Below are 22,298 nucleotides of genomic sequence, written 5' to 3'. Positions count from 1 at the left end.
TTTGAAAAAAGCCTTCGTGATCACCACCGGGAGACACTGAAACACAAAAAGGAATCTCGGGAGGACCACCATCTTAACTGCCTGCACCCTCCCTGCCATTGACAATGCTACCATATTCCATCTCTTGAAATCTTCCTCCATCTGTTCCACCAACCGCGTCAAATTTAGCCTGTGCAATGTGCCCCAATTCTTAGCTATCTGGATCCCCAGGTAACGAAAGTCTCTTGTTACCTTCCTCAACGGTAGGTCTTCTATTTCTCTACTCTGCTCCCCTGGATGCACCACAAACAGCTCACTCTTTCCCATGTTCAATTTATACCCTGAAAAATCCCCAAACTCCCCAAGTATCCGCATTATTTCTGGCATCCCCTCCGCTGGATCCGCCACATATAGTAGCAGATCATCCGCATATAAAGATACCCGGTGTTCTTCTCCTCCCCTAAGTATTCCCCTCCATCCCTTGGAACCTCTCAGCGCTATCGCCAGGGGCTCAATCGCCAGTGCAAACAGTAATGGGGACAGAGGACATCCCTGCCTTGTCCCTCTATGGAGCCGAAAATATGCCGATCCCCGTCCATTCGTGACCACACTCGCCACTGGGGCCCTATACAACAGCTGCACCCATCTAACATACCCCTCTCCGAACCCAAATCTCCTCAACACCTCCCACAGATAATCCCACTCCACTCTATCAAATGCTTTCTCGGCATCCATCGCCACTACTATCTCCGTTTCACCCTCTGGTGGGGCCATCATCATTACCCCTAACAACCTCCGTATGTTCGTGTTCAGCTGTCTCCCCTTCACAAACACAGTTTGGTCCTCATGAACCACCCCCGGGACACATTCCTCTATTCTCATTGCCATTACCTTGGCCAAGACCTTGGCATCTACATTAAGGAGGGAGATTGGTCTGTAGGACCCGCATTGTAGCGGATCCTTTTCCTTCTTTAAAAGAAGCGATATCGTTGCTTCTGACATAGTCGGGGGCAGTTGTCCCCTTTCCTTTGCCTCGTTGAAGGTCCTCGTCAGTAGCGGGGCGAGCAAGTCCAAATATTTTCTGTAAAATTCAACTGGGAATCCGTCCGGTCCCGGGGCCTTTCCCGTCTGCATGTTCCTAATTCCTTTCACCACTTCTTCTACCGTGATCTGTGCTCCCAATCCCATCCTTTCCTGCTCTTCCACCTTGGGAATTTCCAGCCGATCCAAAAACTCCATCATTCTCTCCCTCCCATCCGGGGGTTGAGCTTCATACAATTTTTTATAAAATGTCTTAAACACTTTATTCACTCTCTCCGCTCCCCGCTCCGTCTCTCCATCTTCGTCTCTCACCCCCCCTATTTCCCTCGCTGCTCCCCTTTTCCTCAATTGGTGTGCCAGCAATCTGCTCGCCTTCTCTCCATATTCATACTGTACACCCTGCGCCTTCCTCCATTGTGCCTCTGCAGTGCCTGTGGTCAGCAAGTCAAATTCCACATGCAGCCTTTGCCTTTCCCTATACAGTCCCTCCTCCGGTGCTTCCGCATACTGTCTGTCCACCCTCAAAAGTTCTTGCAACAACCGCTCCCGTTCCTTACTCTCCTGCTTCCCTTTATGTGTCCTTATTGATATCAGCTCCCCCCTAACCACCGCCTTCAACGCCTCCCAGACCACTCCCACCTGAACCTCCCCATTGTCATTGAGTTCCAAGTACTTTTCAATGCATCCCCTCACCCTTAAGCACACCCCCTCATCCGCCATTAGTCCCATATCCATTCTCCAGGGTGGACGCCCTCTTGTTTCCTCCCCTATCTTCAAGTCTACCCAGTGTGGGGCATGATCCGAAATGGCTATAGCCGTATATTCCGTTCCCCTCACCCTCGGGATCAATGCCCTACCCAACACAAAAAAGTCTATGCGTGAATAGACTTTATGGACATAGGAGAAAAACGAGAACTCCTTACTCCTAGGTCTACTGAATCTCCACGGGTCCACCCCTCCCATCTGCTCCATAAAATCCTTAAGCACCTTGGCTGCTGCCGGCCTCCTACCAGTCCTGGACTTCGACCTATCCAGCCTTGGTTCCAACACCGTGTTAAAGTCTCCCCCCATTATCAGCTTTCCGGTCTCTAGGTCTGGGATGCGTCCTAGCATTCGCCTCATAAAATTGGCATCGTCCCAATTCGGGGCATACACGTTTACCAACACCACCATCTCTCCCTGTAATTTGCCACTCACCATCACGTATCTGCCCCCGTTATCCGCCACTATAGTCTTTGCCTCGAACATTACCCGCTTCCCCACTAATATAGCCACCCCCCTGTTTTTCGCATCCAGCCCCCGAATGGAACACCTGCCCTACCCATCCTTTGCGCAACCTAACCTGATCTATCAGTTTCAGGTGCGTTTCCTGTAACATGACCACATCTGCTTTAAGTTTCTTAAGGTGTGCGAGTACTCGTGCCCTCTTTATCGGCCCGTTAAGCCCCCTCACGTTCCACGTGATCAGCCGAGTTGGGGGGCTTCCCACCCCCCCCCCCCCCTTGCCGGTTAGCCATCATCTTTTTCCAGCTTCTCGCCCAGTTCCCACGCGGCTGTATTTCTCCCAGACGGTGCCCCCCCGCCCATCCTTTCCCGCACCCACTCCCCCCTTTCCCCAGCAGCAGCAACCCAGTAATTCCCCCCCCCCCCCCCCCCCCCCCCCGCTAGACCCCCCGCTAGCATAATTACTCCCCCCATGTTGCTCCCAGAAGTCAGCAAACTCTGGCTGACCTCGGCTTCCCCCCGTGATCACGGCTCGCCCCGTGCGGCGCCCCCTCCTTCCTGCTTCTCTATTCCCGCCATAATTATCATAGCGCGGGAACCAAGCCCGCGCCTCTCCCTCGGCCCCGCCTCCCATGGCCAACGCCCCATCTCCTCTCCCTCCCCACCTCCCCCCATCACCACCTGTGGGAGAAAGAAAAGTTACCATACCGCAGGATTAATCATACAATCCCTCTTCGCCCCCCCCCCCCCCCACTCGTCCCACCACTTTGTCCAAACGTTCATTTTCGTAGTCCAATCATTCCAATTTTTCTTCTACAATAAAAGTCCACGCTTCATCCGCCGTCTCAAAGTAGTGGTGCCTCCCTTGATATGTGACCCACAGTCTTGCCGGTTGCAGCATTCCAAACTTTATCTTTTTTTTGTGAAGTACCGCTTTGGCCCGATTAAAGCTCGCCCTCCTTCTCGCCACCTCCGCACTCCAATCTTGATAGACGCGGATCACCGCGTTCTCCCATTTACTACACCGAGTTTTCTTCGCCCATCTAAGGACCATTTCTCTATCCTTAAAACGGAGAAATCTCACCACTATGGCTCTGGGAGCTTCTCCTGCTCTCGGTCCTCGCACCATAACTCGGTATGCTCCCTCCACCTCCAACGGACCCGTCTGGGCCTCCACTCCCATTAACGAGTGCAGCATCGTGCTCACATATGCCCCGACATCCGCCCCCTCCACACCTTCAGGAAGGCCAAGAATCCTCAAGTTGTTCCTCCTTGCGTTATTTTCCAGTGCCTCCAACCTCTCCACAGATCGTTTCTGATGTGCCTCCTGTATCTCCGACTTCACCACCAGGCCCTGTATGTCGTTTTCATTCTCTGCTGCTTTCGCCTTCACGACCCGAAGCTCCTGCTCCTGGGTCTTTTGTTCCTCTTTCACCCCTTCAATCGCCTGTAATATCGGGGCCAACAACTCTTTCTTCATTTCCTTTTTTATCTCCTCCACGCAGCGTTTCAAAAACTCTTGTTGTTCAGGGCCCCATATGAAACTGCCACCTTCCGACGCCATCTTGGTTTCTGCTTGCCTTCCTTGCCGTTGTTCCAAAGGATCCGCTGCAATCCGGCCACTTTCCTCTCCTTTTTCCATCCGTGTCCAGGGGGAACACCCTTCTGGTTTACCGCACGGTGTTTTCAGCCGTTAAAATTGCCGTTGGGGCTCCTATCAAGAGCCCAAAAGTCCGTTTCACAGGGAGCTGCCGAAACGTGCGACTCAGCTGGTCATCGCCGCACCCGGAAGTCCTTGCAGCGCCTTTTAAAGTGGAAAGTTGTCCATGGCTTCACAGGTATAGTCATACAAAAATGGTCATCAAGATAAAGAAAGAGCTATTATGAGGGAAATCTAAAATGGTCAGTGAGATGTGTCTTAAAGCAGAAATGGCAGAGTGGCTTAGAGAGAGTATTCAAGAATTTGGGGGCCTGTATGGCTAAAGCATGACAGCCAGTGATGGGATCAGTGCACCAAGGTGGGGAAGAATGGGGATGGGGTGTACAAGCTCGAGTAAAAGAGAATGGAAAGTTTTGGGGGAGGGGTGTTTGTATGGTTTGTGGAGGTTACAGAGTTGGAGGTGGATGAGAATTTTAACGGTACTGAAAGCCATTCTAGGTTAGCAAGAAACACTGGATGATGAATAGGTTGTGGGAAGCAGAGTTTTAAATGAGCTGTAGTTTATGGTGAGTTAATGGGAAGCCGCCATTGAAATTGTTGCAGTTGGTACAGGCCAGATCCTGAGTCATCTTGTAAATGTTTGATTAATATCTTGGAATCCTTAATGCCTGATGAGCCATCCGAACAAGCAGATGGAAGTGCTCATTCAAAGTATGATCCCTCTGAAAATGAAGCACCGCTGGAGTACTGGAATATCAGCCATGGTTATGTAGTTAAACTGTGGTGCATGGCTTGAGCCAATTCCTTCCGACCCAGGGATAAGAATGTACCGACCAACTGAACTAAGTTAATCCTTTGCATACCTCTGATAATATAGGTATGTCCTTTAACAGCACCTTCCAAACCTGCCATCTGAAGAAAAAGGGCAGCAGGTGCAAGGGGGCACCACCATCTTCATGTTTCCCTCCAAGTCATACAATGCCGTGACCTGTAACTATATCACCATTCCTTCACCATTGCTGGGTCAGAATCCTGGAACTCGCTCTGTGGCAGCACTGTGGGTGTGCCTGCACCACGTGGACTGCAGCAGCTCATGAAGATGGCTCATCATATAAAGGACAAGTAGGGATGGATGATGAATTAATAGAGAGAAAAAAATCCCCCTCGAGTATAATTTTATTTTATGGTCCTTGCGCATTTTGGATTTATCTTTTAAGGATAGGTGACCACAACCACTATTTTCTTGCTGATGTAATATTTCTTTGTGCTAACTTTTTTTTGCATCCCCCAGATCCTTAACGACTCTCGGCCTGGTAATCTCTGCTTTGGCGGATCAGGCTGCTGGTAAAAACAAGAACAAGTTTGTTCCCTACAGGGATTCTGTACTGACCTGGCTGCTGAAGGTAAACTGATATCTTGCATCTGGTTTATTCTCTATCCTCCTCCTCCTCCTCCTCCTCCTCCACCCCCCCAAATAATTAAGACCTGCGAAGTGGTCAGATACATGTTTGTATTCTTGATGTGGCAATAGTTTGAAGGCAGAGTGCTGGCCAATCAATTCTGTGAGAGATTAGGGGGATGTTGGTGTGGGTGAAAGAAGAGGTCAGTGGCGACTTGGGTGTGGTCTCTGTGGTACTGTGCCACGGACACTGACCTTTGAAGAAGAGTGGAAAGAATCTGGTGATGGAGGTTAGGTTTTTGTAAGATAAATTTAGAGTACCCAATTCTTTTTTTCCAATTAAGGGGCAATTTAGCGTGGCCAATTGACCTACCCTGCACATCTTTTTGGGTCGTGGGGGTGAGACCCACGCAGACACGGGGAGAATGTGCAAACTCCACATGGACAGTGACCCGGGGCGGGGATCGAACTCGGGTCCTCGGCGCCGTGAGATAGCAGTGCTGACCACTGCGCCACTGTGCTGCCCTGAGGAGGAGGTTAGATTTTGATTTAATAAGAGCTGAATATCTATTCAGTTATTTGAGTCTTCGTCTTGTTATTTATTGTACTGTGCCTCCTTCAAGCAAAGGAAATAAGTTATTCAGATGTAGGAGAAGAATTAGGCCATTTGGCCCATCGAGTCTGCTCTGCCATTTTATCATGGCTGATATATTCCTCATCTGCTACCTACAAGTTACAGGCCAAGAGTTGGATTGCGAAATCAGCCAGAGCATCGCCTCCCTCGAACACGCGACCTAGGAGCGGGAGTAGGCAATTTACCCTCCCGAGCCTAAACACCCTCAATTTGATCATAGCTTGAATCGCCCTTCCTGATTCTTACCAAACATGCACCTTTTAGAGTTTACACTCTTTCACCTGTAGATTAGCTTATTCTGTCTGTTTTGGGTTATGTTTGCCATTGCTAGTTAAGTTGCTTGTTGGTGGAGGGGGAGGAGAGAAAAAAGGATGATGGGGAGGGGAAGAGATGAGCCGCACTTAATTCTTCCGAGTAATCAATTGGATATTATCAAAGCAGGTTGTTTTATTTGTCTGAATAGAGGAGACCAGACAAATTTTCAAAAGACCTTTGACTGAAGAAAGAAATTGACACTGGTATACAATATCTCTAATTCCATTCTATTGGGTGATTTGTTTCTAAAATAAAGAGGCTGATATTTGGAGAGAATAGTAAGAAAATGTGATCCAGTGTAACTTCCCCACCCCACTGTGCTAAAAAGAAATTGTGATCCATCGAATGTATCCAAATACTGTCTGTGGGCAAACTAGTGCCACACTGACAACCAGGGAGCAACTGACAATTTGTCCTTTTCTCCATATGTTTGTATCTGAGTTGTATTTCTCATTGTTGTTTTTATTAATTTAACATTTTAAAAAATGGTTTTAGAGTGAATAATGAAATGGTTCCTACATGAATTCTATTCTTCATTCGCTGGAACCACAGATTTGCTCACTGACTTTTCACTTAAGTTTTTGGATGAAACCCAGACTCGGGTAGAAGTAATCGCCTCATTCTCCTGGTCATCAGATGCTAATTGAAATTTGGTTGGGGCAGACTAATCTTGCATCTTGATTTGGAGTGGGTCATGGATACAAAACTGCCCATAATTAAAGTGCTGCCTAAAACTGGATATACATACTTCAGAAGTGGCTCTTCCTGGTTCCTTAGCAAGTAGCTGTTCCTTGCGAGAGCTATGATAGTTTGTATTGCTAAGTGATTTGACACTGTGGCAGGGGGGCAGCACTTTAGTACAGTGGGTAGAACTGTTGTTTCACAGCTCCAGGGTCCCAGGTTCGATTCCCGGCTTGGGCCACTGTCTGTGCGGAGTCTGCACGTTCTCCCTGTGTCTGTGTGGGTTTCCTCCGGGTGCTCCAGTTTCTTCCCACAAGTCCCGAAAGATGTGCTGTTGGGTAATTTGGACATTCTGAATTCTCACCCTGTGTACCCGAACAGGCGCCGGAATGTGGTGACTCGGGGATTTTCACAGTAACTTCATTGCAGTGTTAATGTAAGCCTACTTGTGACAATAAAGATTATTATAATAATGATCAAATTTAATTCTGTCATCACCTGATGTCCACACACCTTCACAGCACTTCACCGAGTAGTGATCAGAAATGGACCCTAGTGCTCTTTGATTCTTTTGTTCTTTGATGGGAATAGATGGATACGGACCCCGGAAGTGTAGAAGATTTTAGTTTAGACGGGCAGCATGGTCGGCGCAGGCTTGGAGGGCTGGAGGGCCTGTTCCTATGCTGTACTTTTCTTTGTTCTTTGCTGGATAGTCTTCCTTTTTTGACTGCCCACCATGGGGATCCTCTGGCTCTGGTGATGGCACCTCTGCTTCTGAGACCAAAGCTCCACGTTCAAGTCCTGTTGGCAATGGAAGGAGCATTCATAAAACCCTTCAACAGATTCACACAGCCTGGTAATCCATCCAGCACTTTTATGAGGAGACAAAACAAGTTTGGGAGGCTATCTTGTGCCTCAGTTGATTGTGCCCTGCCTTTAAGTCAGAGGCTCAGGGTTCAAGGCCCACTCCAGGCCTTGTCCACGGAAGGAGTGTTCGTGATATGGTTCAACCCCACGGTATCCTTTCCCCAACATTCTCTGATCTCTCCCCACCAGTAATCTACAAAGCAGTCACTTACGCAGTTAGAAATTAAAACTTTTTATGTTTTCTAACCTTTCAATGGAGAGATATGATTTCACAATGTTTTAAAATATCCAATTCGGGTACATAAACTATGGAAGTGACAGTTTTTATTTTGAAATGAAATGAAAAAAATGAATGAAATGAAATGAAAATGAAAATCGCTTATTGTCACAAGTAGGCTTCAAATGAAGTTACTGTGAAAAGCCCCTAGTCGCCACATTCCGGCACCTGTTCGGGGAGGCTGTTACGGGAATTGAACCGTGCTGCTGGCCTGCATGGGTCTGCTTTCAAAGCCAGCGATTTAGCCCTGTGCTAAACAGGGTGCATTTTGGTGCATTACACAGATTTGGGGGGAGGGGATAATTCAGATATGTAGTCTAATTCGTTGCTTCTTTTTACAAAAATGCAGGATAGTCTTGGTGGAAATAGCAAAACTGCAATGATCGCAACAGTCAGCCCTGCAGCGGACAATTACGATGAAACACTGTCAACGTTGAGATATGCAGACAGAGCCAAAAGCATAATTAATCATGCTGTGGTGAATGAGGATCCCAACGCCCGAATCATCCGGGAACTCCGTGAAGAAGTTGATAAGCTCCGGGAGCAGCTCTCCAGAGCAGAGGTATGATATGATGGGAGTCTCCCATTTTAATCCGCACATGTCCAGTCCACAAGGAATAGGTTAGTAGGATGTGCAGCTAAACTGTGAAAGAGGGTGAGGAAATAATTAAGTAAATGTTGGGCATGATTTTAAATGCTTCTTGGCAGACGATAATAGCTATATAATCAATGGATCAGATCTGAGCTCTGCAGTCCTGCCGTGTCCAATCGCGAATGGCAATGGATAGTTGAACAATTAACTGGAGACGGAGTCTGCACAAAATATCCCCATGCCCAATGAAGGGGAAGAGCCCAGCACAGCAGTGCAAAAGGTACGACTGAAAGTCTTGCCGCCATTTTCAGCCTGAAGTGCCAAGTGAATAATTCATCTTAGTATCCGCTTGAGGTCCCCAAACAAGTGTCAGTCTTCAGCAAATTGTAAAGAAACTGAACTGGACCAGCCATATAGATACTGTGGCTAGAAGAGCAGTTCAGAGGCTGGGAATAATTCTACGACGTGTGACTCCCTGACACTCCAGCATATCCACCACCTCCAAAGCACAACTTGAGGAATGACAGAATACTCTCCACTCGGATGGGTGAGTGCAGCTCCAACAAAACTCAAGTATCTCAACAGGACACAGCAGCATGTTTGCTCAGTGCTCCATCCACTGCCTTCAACGTTCACTCCCTCTGCCATTGATTTTTATTAAAATATGGAGTACCCAATTCATTTTTCCAATTAAGGGGCAATTTAGCGTGGCCAATCCACCTAGCTTGCACATTTTTGGGTTGTGGGGGCAAAACACACACGAACATGGGGAGAATGTGCAAACTCCACACGGACAGTGACCCAGAGCCGGGGTCAAACCTGGGACCTCCCTCTGCCATTGAGGCACAGTGGCAGCAGTGTGTACCATCTACAAATGCACTGCAGCAAATGCATGGGGACACACCACCACCTGAAAACCTGAAAGTTCCCCCTGCAAGCCACATACAATCCTGACTTGGAACTTTATCGCCGTTCCTTCACTGTCTCTGAACTCCCTAACAGCACCGTGGATGTACCTACAACACATGGATTACAGCAGGTCAAGAAGGCGGATCACCATTATCTTCTCGAGGGCAATTAGGAGGGGCATTAAATGTGGGCCTAGTTAGCAATGCCCATATCCTGTGAATGAATACATAAAAACTGATGATGTTAAAACTCCTAATCTAGAGGCAGTTGTCAGATTCAGTATGTCTCAGTCAGTAGTGTACTGTGGACGGTCCCAGGTCCAAATCCTGATCAATATCGATTTTAAAAAGCAGTTTTCAACTGAGAGTGAGGGAAAGTTGGAATCAGGAAGGGAAAATGCAGAACTGCAGCGACCTCTGCTGGAGAATCTACTTCTGTTCATTTCTGATGGAATCATGGAAACCAAGAGGACAGTGGGAGGCCATCCAATCTGTCATATCTGGGATGGCTCAGTCATTCTTAGTTCTGCATTTTGTCCATTACCCTGTAAGTTCCTTATCAAGTACCTGTCCAACTCCCCTTTTAAATCAATTATGGAGTAAGCTTCCGTATTTTCTGGTAGTTGTTCTCGAGTGGAGAAATCTTGTGAAAAGATTCCTCCTCATTATCCCCCAGATCTTTTGCCAATTATTTCAAATCTAGCCCCTGGTTATTTACCTCCCGGTGTGTCTATCCGACCATAACCTTTCGTCTCGGAAACCTTGCTTAATGGAAGAACTGCCCAAACTTTTCCAACCTTTTTTCATAACTGAAGTCCCTCAACCCTGGTAACATCCTTGTAAGCTTCCTTTCTCAGGTCCTTAAGTATTTCCTGAAAGATGCTGCCCAGAATTGTCGACAGTGCTCCAGTTGAGGCCAAACCAGTGAATTGTTGTTCCAGATTTCGATGTCATAATGAGGGCTAAAGCGCCAGCATTCGCCATCATTACTCCACTGCAACTGACAGCATTTTGTGCAGTCGAATATGCGCAGAATAACATGGGAATGCACAAGTTGCAGTCAGTGAATCTGGGATCCTTCATGAGGTGCACTGGCAAAGTTCCCACAGACTGCTGCCTCCCTTGCTATCATCAATTCATGAGATCCTCCATTCAAATGCTGTTGGTCTCAGTGTAAAAACCCTTGAGAAATGTGCTTGTTGAATGAGGTGCAACAATATTTTTAATGACCTGATAGCTTTGTATTTACTGCTGAACACTTACTGGTCCTGAAAAGTTAATTTTATATTTGTGGAATATCAAATTTCCCAATGATGTAAAAATTCCACATTTTTGAAGACAACATTTCTTTTCATTATTTAAAAGTCTATCCTTTAGTTCTATCTTAATACAACCATACATTATTTCATTATCAGAAAATTGTAATTCGCAGTGACGGATTTTAAGTGCTTTCCATTCCTTGGTTTTCTGTGTGTGAATGCTTCAATTTAGTTGCCGACCTGGTTCGTGACATCACTGCTGCTGCACGGCATGATTAGGAGCCAGATTTAAACTACCATTGGGAAGGGAACATCCCGCTAAAGAGATTGTTAGTTCTTTGTGGGCATCTTTCTTAGGAATCGACACGAGTGTCCCTGTTTTGCCACTGACCATAAAATCCAAGCCATAAAGCTCTAATACAGGATTTAGTCTCTGCTGTGATCAAGCATTTGCTGAGTGATAACTCGAATAATACAACGTTCCTTTTCTTTGTCAATGCATTCTAAAGACCACCTCTCCCAGAATATGCAACGGGTAGACTTCTGGGAGAGATTACAAAGCCATTAAACTACTGAAGAATTCAGGTGATGATTTGAAGACTTCTTTCATGATTTGTGATACCATCTGAATTTTGGATTATATTACACACTAGATAGCTGTACTTATTTGTGATATATACTGTTACTGCTTCAGCGTTATTTTTGGTTTCCTGGGATGGTGGTGGCGATTTGTGCACTTTGTCCTTGGGATTCATTGAATTTGATTATTATGAACATAAAAATGATAAGTTTTCAATGAACTTCCAGTTAATCTACTTAACTGCTGGGCTAGCATCTGTTGTACTTATTTTCAACTCTCTTTAGCCAACAACAATTTAAAAGTTTTGTTGTCTCACCTTCATCCCAATTTTCTGCTGCGCTGCATCCCAAATTCCAGGCGGGACAGTTTTCTGTCAGGGGGATGAAAGTGGAAGAGGGTTTATAGTTTGGGGTCGAGCCCACTAATATTACCTTCAGTTGATTGAGGTTGTGAGACTCGAAGTGAAGTGTTTAATGGAATTTGGGGAAGAAAGTGTGTCAGTGTGTGAAAGACTGAACTGCGTGACAAGATAATAAAATGGTTACAGCACAAAAGGAGTTCATTCGGCCAAAAAGGAGGTGTTTGTGTCTGCTCTCTGCCAGTGTAACTCTGCTTGCCTCACTCCCCCACCCTTTCCCTGTCGCCCTGCACATTTTTTACTCTCTCGGGTGCTTACACAATTGCTTTCTCAAAGCCTCGATTGTATCTGTCTCCACCACACTCTCAGGTAATTCATTCCTGATCCCAAAAAGGCCCCCCCGACTTAATCATGTATTACTGCGTGTTTACTGACAAATATTGGGTCTCTCATACCAGGCAATGAAAGCCCCAGAGCTGAAGGATCGTTTGGAAGAGTCTGAAAAGCTAATTCAGGAAATGACTGTTACATGGGAAGACAAACTTCGGAAAACAGAAGCCATTGCACAGGTATGTTGTGCAGTATGACCTTTCCTTTAGTGAACAACAGATGTCAGATGGTGAATCTTGCTGGAGACCAGGTGGTACATTGCAATTTCACCTTTGGGACATGAGTTTGAATCCTTACTGGACTGATAAGATTTGGACTCTTGCAGTTTGCTGCACAGGTCCTACAGGAAGTTAACGTGGATTGTGTAAACCCAGGTTACAGTGGATGCAGGTTCACAGCAGGAAAAACCACTTTGTATAAGAGTTGCAAGACTGTAACATTCACTATCAGGATTAATTGAATTTATGAATTAATTGAACTTAATTCCACCAGCTGCCATGGTGGGATTTTAACTCCCTTCCCCATTGTAATAACATGGGTTGTTTGATTATTTGTCCAGTGCCATTGTTGCCACCTCTCTTTTGATGGGGAATGGAGTAAAGGCTCTTAAAGTTATATAGGGTAGTTTGAAAATAAAATAAACTGTTGGTAATATAAAGCAGAGAAGTCATCAACTGGAAGAAAAAGTAAGTTGGCTAACTTCAGGAATAGGACACGACAACATCAGAACTTAAGTCTCAGTGACATATAACCATTGTGTGCTGATGCTGCAAAACACCATACAATACAGGGATCATAATCAAGTCTTGGAAATGTCTTGTCCTGGTCCAGCAAAGATATTCAGACTACTTTTATGAAGGTTTTCTGCACTGTTTTGGCTCTAAGATTTGGAGGCTGTTAGCTGGAAACTAGCTTGTCTGTTTCGCCTGCTAGGTGTTAACTGGCTTGACTTGCTTCTGAGGGTCCAGTCAGTTATACCTTTGTCCCACTTTGATTCTGCCTTCTATGTATTTGGTTTCTGCCTCTATGTATACCTCATTGATCTTCCCTTCGTCTCGATCAGTGTTCTTCAAACTTTTTTTCCGGGGACCCATTTTTACCAACCGGCCAACCTTCGGGACCCAACCCGGCCGACCTGGGCGACCCACCATTTTCTCTTGCCTTGTTTGCTGCTGACAAAAATGGAGGAAATGGTCCCTTTGGCCCTCGTACACGCTCCTCCAATGGAACCTGTTGGATGAAGGTGAAGCCTTCCTTTTTTCTGAAAGTATGGAGTCTCCATCAGTCCAAGGTTCTGCATTTTTTTCCTGTAAAATTTTATCAAATAAATCCCCCCGAACGTGTGTATAAAAATAAAATGAATAAAATAAAGAAAAAAATAAAAATTAAATGAATAAAGTAAATGAATAAAACCCCCCCGAACTTGTAAAACAAAAAGCTACAACAGTTTATAAAAAAAAAAAGTGGTCGCGCTGCGCATGTGTGCCCGCCCATCGGCGCGCATTCATATAGTTGCGCTGCTGCGGCTGTTGCGCTCAGATTTGCGATTGGGAGCGCCGCGACGGATGGCTCCGCGACCCTCCCGACACCTGCCCGCAACCCACCCGCGGGTGGCGCCCCCAAGTTTGACAATGCGTGGTCTGGATAATCTGTTTCTACTCATCTATTCACATCTGATTCTTATCTATGTCTTCTGATCTTGTTTCTGGGAGAGACTCATCTCATCCAGCCTTTTGAATAGGATCCATAGAATCCCTACAGTGCAGAAGGAGGCCATTTGGCCCATCGCGTCTACACCCTACCTAGACCCACCCCTCACCCTATTCCTGTAACCCCACCTAACCTACAGAATGTCGGACACTAAGGGGCAATTTGACATGGCCAATCCATCTAACCTACACATCTTTGGACTGTGGGAGAAAACCCGAGCACCCGGAGGAAACCCATACACTGGGAGAGCGTGCAAACTCCAAGCAGACAGTCTTGCAAGACTGGAATTTAACCTGGGGCCCTGGCGCTGAGAGGGAGCAGTGCTAACCACTGCCACCGTGATGTAAACTCATACTGGCTGCTACTGTCCCTAGGCAGATTTATATCTGTTGCTGGGCAGGGTGCATCTTATTACATTTTGTTAAATTTGTTTTACTGCTGTTGCCAGGCAAATTCATGACACTTGCTACTTTCAGTATGGCCATGGTGCAATAATTGAGGGTCTGTTTTTTACATTTGTTTATAACGATTGACATCGTGCCATATAAATTGTCTAATTATTATCAGTTTGATTTTACAGTCACATTAAACTGAATTATGTTGTGTCACCATTTGCATTTTCTTATCTGTTTATTTTGATTTTGACTATCTGTGTTTAATTACCCAGATCAACAGTTTTATCTATGTGCCCATTTCCATGTTGCTTTAAGATCAGATGTTAGAGTTCCTCCTTGCTTGTATTAGTGTTGGATTTGTCATACTCTAGTTCTTATCCCAAAGTTTGTTTGATCACCCTGTGGATCAGATTATCATCTTTCTCATGTCTCTGCACTGATGCACTTTGTGATTTAGCAACTTTTGTGATTGACTCCAAAGCAGTAGGTAATCTGATCAAGTGATTCAGATAACGTATAATGCCAATTGCTCTTCATTTTAAAAAATAATGTATTTTATTACAAACATGTATCAAAGCAGGTTACAGCAAATAAACACCCTGGGAAACATACTTCCGAACAATCAACTATACAGTCTGTACAGATTTTTCCCCTTTTTCACACTTCTCTCTCTCTCTCTCTCTCCCCCCGCCCCCCCCCCCTGCGACGAACAGCTCCTCAAACACTGTCTCAAACATCCCCACCTTTTCTTAAACTCCCCTGTAGAGCCCCTTAACTCATACTTTATCTTCTCCAACCGCAGGAAGTCGTACAGGTCACCCAACCATGCCGCTACCCCCGGTGGCGATGCCCACCGCCACTACAGCAAAATTTGCCGCCGTGCAATCAGAGATGAAGGCCATGACAGCGGCTTCCTTCTCTCCATGAGCTCTGGCTTCTCTGAAACCTCAAATATCGCCACCAAAGGATCCGGGTCCACCACTATCCTGGCTAAGACCGCGAACACTCCCGCCCAGAATCTTTCCAATTTTTCACAACCCCAAAACATGTGCGCATGATTCGCTGGCCCCCGCCCACACCTCTCATACTCCTCTGCTACCCCCTAAAAGAACCCACTCATTCTCGCCTGAGTCATATGCACCCTGTGCACCACCTTAAACTGTATCAGGCTCATCCTTGCACAGGAGGAGGTCCCGTTTACCCTTCGCAGTGCCTCACTCCATACTCCCCAATTAACCTCCATTCCCAACTCTACTTCCCATTTCTCCTTGATCTTCACCACCCGTTCGCCTCCCTGCTCCCCCAGCCACTTATATATATCCCCAATTCTTCCCTCCCCGTCCACATCCGGAAGCAGCAGCTGCTCCAGCAGGGTGTATCCCGGCAACCCCCTCCCGACCTTTCGGGCAAAGTCCCTAATCTGCAGATACCTGAACTCACTCCCCCTCGGCAGCCCTATCCTCTGCCAATTGCTCTTCATGACGTCTGGATTACTTGATTTAATTACTGGTTGTAATTGTGAACGATTATCGGTTACTCTTTGTTGTACGGAACCAGCAATATTCTGAAAAGTTTTTTTTAATCAACATTTTATTGAGGTATTTATGGTTTTATAACGAGAACAGAAGAAAACAGTGTACACACAAATATAAACATAGTGCATAGGACCCTCACAGGTCTCACCTTTCTTACACCCTAATCTAAACCAACCCCACCCCACCCCCCACCCCTTCAGCTGAAGGTTAATTTTCCCCAAAGAAGTCGACGAACGGCTGCCACCTCCGAACGAATCCTAACATTGACCCTCTCAGGGCGAATTTGATTTTCTCCAGACAGAGAAAACTAGTCATGTCAGTTAGCCAGGTCTCAGACTTCGGGGGCTTTGAGTCCCTCCAAGCTAATAGTATCCGTCTCCGGGCTACCAGGGAGGCAAAGGCCAGAACGCCTGCCTCTTTCTCCTGCTGGATTCCCGGATCTTCCGACACTCCGAAAATCGCCACCTCTGGACTCGGTGCCACCCTTGTTTTAAACACCGTGGACATGACATCTGCAAACCCCTGCCAAAATCACCTAAACTTCAGGCATACCCAGAACATATGAACATGGTTCGCTGGCCCTCCCGCACACCTTGTGCACCTATCTTCTACCCCAAAGGACCTACTCATCCGGGCCACTGTCATGTGAGCCCGGTGAACGACCTTAAACTGTATCAGGCTCAGCCTGGCACATGTTGTGGACGCGTTGACTCTACTCAACGCATCCACCCAGAGACCGTCCTCTTCCCTCTAACTCCTCTTCCCATTTGTGTTTCAGCTCCTCAGTCTGCATTTCCTCTGACCCCATGTGTTCCTTGTAAATGTCCGAAACCCTCCCTTCTCCCACCCACATTCTGGAAACTACCCTGCCCTGTACCCCCCTTGGTGGTAAGAGCGGGAAGGTTGAGACCTGCCTGCGCAGGAAGTCTCACGCCTGCAGGTACTGAAACTCATTTCCGCCAGTTCGAATTTCTCTTCCAACTCCCTCAGGCTGGGGAAGCTCCCCTCTATAAACAGATCTCCCATCCTCTCGATCACTGCTCTCTGCCATTTCCAGAACCCTCCATCTAGCCTCCCTGGGGCAAACCGATGGTTATTGCAGATTGGAGACTAGACCGATGCTCCCACATGTTTCCTCCATTGCCCCCAGACTCTCAGAGCCGCTACCACCACGGGGCTGGTGGAGTACCGTGCCGGCGGGAAAGGCAGAGGCGCCGTTACCAATGCCCCCAAACTAGTGCCCTTAAATGATGCAGACTCTACTCGCTCCCACATCGACCACCCCCCACCACCCACTTCCTAATCGTGGCTATATTCGCCGCCCAATAATAATTACTAAAGTTCGGCAGCGCCAGCCCGCCCTCCCCCCGGCTGCGTTCCAGCCACGCAAAGCGAGAGATCACCTTATTGACCCGTTTAAAGAAGGTCCGTGGAATAAAGATGGGGAGACACTGAAACACAAACAGGAATCTCGGAAGGACCGTCATTCTCACTGTCTGTACCCTTCCAGCCAGTGACAACGGGAGCATGTCCCACCTTCGGAAATCTTCCTTCATTTGGTCTACTAGTCAGGTCAAATTTAACTTGTGTAGCCGTTCCCATTCCCAATGCCTAGGTACCGAAAGCTTCCCCCTCTCACTCTAAACGGCAGCTCCCCCAATCGCCTATCCTGCCCCCTTGCCTGAATGGCGCACATCTCGCTTTTCCCCAATGTTCAACTTATACCCCGTAAACCGGCCAAATTCCCCCAGAATCCTCATAATTTCTTCCATCCCTTCTAGTGGGTCCGAATTATATAGGAGCAGGTCATCTGTGTATAGCGAGACTCTGTGTTCCACCCCTCCCCAGACCAGCCCCTTGAGGCCCTCAACAGAATTGCCAGTGGTTCTATGGCCAACGCAGACAGCAGTGGGGAGAGGGGGCATCCCTGCCTCGTCCCCCGGTGCAGCCTAAAATAGCCCGATGTCAACCTGGCCGTCCGTACACTCGCTACGGGCGCCTGATACAGCAGTCAATGAAGCCCCGTCCAAATCCCAACCGCCCCAGCAGCTCCCACAGATAGGTCCATTCCACTCGATCAAATGCCTTCTCTGCGTCCATTGCGACCACTACCTCTACGTCCCTACCCTCTGGGGGCATCGTGGTCAGAATCAGCAGCCTTCTAACGTTGGCCGCCAACTACCTGCCCTTAATGAATCCCGTCTGGTCCTCCCCAGTCATGTCCGGAACGCAGTCTTCGATTCTAGGGGACAAGATTTGGGCCAAAGTTTGGCATCAATATTTAGTAGGGAGATCGTTCTGTAGGACCCGCATAGCTCCGGGTTCTTATCCCGCTTCAGGATCAGTGAGATCGTCAGGGGAAGCACCCCTCTCTCCATTGTCTCATTAAATGTCCTCCTCAGCAGCGGCCCCAGTATCCCAGAGAACTTTTTATAAAACTCCACTCCGGGGCTTTACCTGCCCGCATGGCCTTCAGACCTTCAGCTATTTCTTCCACCCTGATCGGGGCCCCCAACCCTTCTACCTACCCTTCATCCACCTTCGGGAACCTCAGCCCTCCTAAGAATTGCCTCATCCCCTTCGGCACAACTGGGGGTTCCGACTCCTACAACCTGCTATAGAACTCCTTAAATGCCTTATTAACCCCTGCTGAATCTCCGACCAGGTTCCCATCCCTGTCCCTTACATTCCCGATCTCCCTGGCTGCCTCCCTCTTTCTAAGCTGCTGCGCAAGCATTCTGCTGGCCTTCGCTCCATATTCGTATATCGCCCCCCCCTCGCCTTCCTCAGCTGCTCCACCGCCTTCCCTGTAGTAAACAAGCCAAACTCCGCCTGTAGCCTCCGTCGTTCCCTTAAAAGCCCTGCCTCTGGGGTTTCCGCATATCTCCAGTCGACCTGAAATATTTCTCTTATCAGTCGGTCCGTCTCTGCTCTGTGTGCTATCTCCCTGTGGGCCCGTATCGAGATCAGCTCCCCTCTAACCACTGCCTTAAGCGCTTTCCAGACCATTGCAGCCAAGACTTCCCCCTCATTAACTTCCAGATAGTTCTGGATACATTTCCTCACCCGCCCGCACATCTCCTCATCCGCTAAAAGTCCAACATCCAATCTCCAGTGCGGGCGTTGGCCACCCTCCTTGCTCACCTGTAGGTCCACCCAGTGCGGGGCATGATCCGAGACCGTGATCGCTGAATACTCGGTGTCCATTACCCCCGTCAGTAAAGCCCTGTTCAAGATAAAGAAGTCAATCCGGGAGTACACTTTATGCACGTGGGAGTAAAAGGAGAACTCCTTCACTCTCGGCCGCCCAAACCTCCATGAGTCCACCCTCCCCACCTGCTCCATAACCCCCTTTAGCTTCTTTGCCTTTGCTGGCACCCTGCCTGTCTTTGAACTCGAACGGTCTAGCCTCCCCCCCCCCCCCCCCCCCCCCCCCCCCATGACCAACTTATGGGAGCACTCTGCAACCCGCCCCCTTCAACAAACATAACATCTGCTCACCCCCCACTGCGCTTCCGTGAGCCAGCCCGCCCAGCTAGCTTGGTAGCCCCCGCCCATGGCGCCAGACATTCCCACCTATTGTGCGTGGCCCCCGTCCCATTCCCTCCCTCCCTCCCCCGCTCGGACACGCATATGCAAAAGAAAACAATTCCAACTCAATTGTCCAAAAGAAACACAAAGAAAATCAAAAAGAAAGCCCCACACCTAAAATTCACACCTCCATCCCTCATCAGTGCAAATGCAAACTTTAACTCACACAAATATGCGGCAGGCCCCAAATCAATGCAGAAGGCATTACAGATAAAGTCCAAATACAAAAATGTTTTTTTAACATGAACGCTGCAGCAAAGTTCAAACACCTCAGTCCACTGCCAGCCCTTTTCTTCTAGCGAAGTCTATCGCTTCCTCGGGCGACTCTAAAAGTAAAAATATTGCTCCTCATAAGTGACCCAAAGACGGGCCGGATGCAGCAGTCCAAACTTCACCTTCTTCTTGAAAAGGGTCGACTTTATTTAGTTGAACCCTGCCCTGCTCCTGGCCACGTCCGCACTCAGATCCTGGTATATATGCAGGATGCTATTCTCCCACTTACAGCTCCGTGTCTGCCTGGCCCACCGTAAAATACACTCCTTGTCCAGGTACCTGTGGAATCTCAGCACCATCGCCCTCGGGGGTCCCCCACATGCGGCTTTCTCGCAAGCGCTCTGTGAGCCCTGTCCACCTCCAAGGGTCGGGAGAACGTCCCATTCCCCAGTAACTTCTCGAACATGCCCATTATGTATGCCCTTGCATCCGCTCCTTCAGATCCCTCTGGGAGACCAACGATTCTCAGGTTCTGCCGGCGGGACCTATTCTTTAGATCCTCCACCTTCTGGAGCCTTTTCTGTTGGTCTCTCAGCATCCCCACCTCCAATTCCACTGCTGTTTGGTGTTCCTCCTGCTCAGTCAGTGCCTTCTCCACTTTCTGGATCGCCCGATCTTGAGCACCCAGTCTATGTTCCAGCCGCGCAATAGATTCCTTAATCGGGTCCAAGCATTCCTGTTTCTGCTTGGCGAAGCCCTCATGTATGAACTGCATCAGCTGCTCTGTTGACCGCTGGGTCGTCGAGCCAGGACTCCGGTCGTCCGCCATGCTTTCTCCCGCTGCAGCTTCAGCCCAGGCCTTCTCTGTTTGTCTATTTCTTCCTTTGCGAGCACTCCTGGTCCGCCTGTCCATGCACTGATGTAGGATACCTTTTCGCAGTTGTGTCCACCATCAATTTTCCGAATCAAATCCGACAAAGAATCGGGGAAAAAGGTCCAAAGGTCCGACCCGAGCGGGAGCCATCAAATGTGCAACCTACTCCTTCATAGCCACCACCAGAAGTCAATATTCTGAAAAGTTAAAGCTTGAGTATGTGGATAATGGAAATGTAACTAAATGAGTTGATTTTTTAAAACTGGGCCTTAAACTAAAACAGATCAGGGGTGCATTTACCTCAGAATAACAATGTCTTGAGCTTCCATAGTTTCCTGCTTCTCTCTTAGCTGTTTATTATTGAAGCCATACTGTGGTGAATGTGGTGCTCTGGTATCCTCCACTGAATCTTGTAAGATGAGATTTATTTATATCACCTGCTGACTGTGTTTACAGGAGCGTCAGAAGCAATTGGAAAGGCTTGGCATTTCTCTCCAGTCCTCTGGAATCAAAGTTGGAGATGACAAGTGTTTCTTGGTGAATCTGAATGCAGATCCAGCCTTAAATGAGCTGCTTGTTTACTATTTAAAGGTAATGTTGCTTCTGGATAATATTGTAATTTCTATTGTAACATTGAACAGTCTGCCTCGGCCGCTGTTTATACAGAACTCTTCCTGCTATTGCATGCTGCCTATGCACAACTGACAAAAAGCAACTGTTCCATTGTTTTGATTTACATTTAAAAATACACTTTTTAATGGTTTTTCAACATTTCAATGATTCCTACTTATTCTTAAAGGTCACTGGCAGCCCACTGCAATGCTAAGTGCCAGACGTCCATTGGATATGGACAGGTTATTTGACCGAAGACCTCAGAACCGAGCCTGGTCCGAATCTCATCCGTCCATAATAGGAAGAAAATAGACTTATCAATGATAGGCAGCATGGTTTTGTGCAGGGAAGGTCATGTCTTACAAACCTAATAGAATTCTTTGAGGAAGTGACAAAGTTAATTGATGAGGGAAGGGCTGTAGATGTCATATACATGGATTTCAGTAAGGCGTTTGATAAAGTTTCCCATGGCAGGTTGATGGAAAAAGTGATGTTGTATGGGGTTCAGGGTGTACTAGCTAGATGGATAAAGAACTGGCTGGGCAACAGGAGACAGAGAGTAGTGGTGGAAGGGAGTGTCTCAAAATGGAGAAAGGTGACTAGTGGTGTTCCACAGGGATCCGTGATCTGACCACTATTGTTTGTGATATACATAAATGATCTGGACGAAGGTATAGGTGGTCTGATTAGCAAGTTTGCAGATGATACTAAGATTGGTGGAGTTGCAGATAGCGAGGAGGACTGTCAGAGAATACAGCAAAATATAGATAGATTGGAGAGTTGGGCAGAGAAATGGCAGATGGAGTTCAATCCAGGCAAATGCGAGGTGATGCATTTTGGAAGATCTAATTCAAGAGCGGACTATACGGTCAATGGAAGAGTCCTGGGGAAAATTGATGTACAGAGAGATCTGGGAGTTCAGGTCCATTGTACCCTGAAGGTGGCAACGCAGGCCGATAGAGTGGTCAAGAAGGCATACAGCATGCTTGCCTTCATCGCACGGGGTATTGAGTACAAGAGTTGGCAGGTCATGTTACAGTTGTATAGGACTTTGGTTAGGCCACATTTGGAATACTGCGTGCAGTTCTGGTCGCCACATTACCAGAAGGATGTGGATGCTTTAGAGAGGGTGCACAGGAGGTTCATCAGGATGTTGCCTGGTATGGAGGGTGCTAGCTATGAAGAAGGGTTGAGTAGATTAGGA

At 47.5% G+C, this 22,298-nt stretch overlaps 1 protein-coding gene across 4 annotated transcripts in view; it reads left to right on the top strand.

The window, feature by feature from the left end:
- Nucleotides 1-22,298, top strand: part of LOC140427730 (kinesin-like protein KIF13B) — a 256,873-nt gene that overhangs the window by 167,738 nt on the left and 66,837 nt on the right. For all 4 annotated transcript variants that reach the window (XM_072513344.1, XM_072513352.1, XM_072513335.1 and 1 more), the window contains exons 10-13: nt 5,196-5,307; nt 8,427-8,639; nt 12,233-12,343; nt 20,939-21,073. In XM_072513344.1, the coding sequence (XP_072369445.1) occupies nt 5,196-5,307; nt 8,427-8,639; nt 12,233-12,343; nt 20,939-21,073 (571 nt within the window). The remainder of the gene's footprint in view (nt 1-5,195; nt 5,308-8,426; nt 8,640-12,232; nt 12,344-20,938; nt 21,074-22,298) is intronic.

Source organism: Scyliorhinus torazame, chromosome 1, assembly GCF_047496885.1.
Source record: "Scyliorhinus torazame isolate Kashiwa2021f chromosome 1, sScyTor2.1, whole genome shotgun sequence".
In the NCBI taxonomy this organism is placed as follows: Eukaryota; Metazoa; Chordata; class Chondrichthyes; order Carcharhiniformes; family Scyliorhinidae; genus Scyliorhinus; species Scyliorhinus torazame.
Note: the sequence above shows the minus strand (reverse complement) of the source record. Positions and strands in the feature narration are given on the sequence as shown.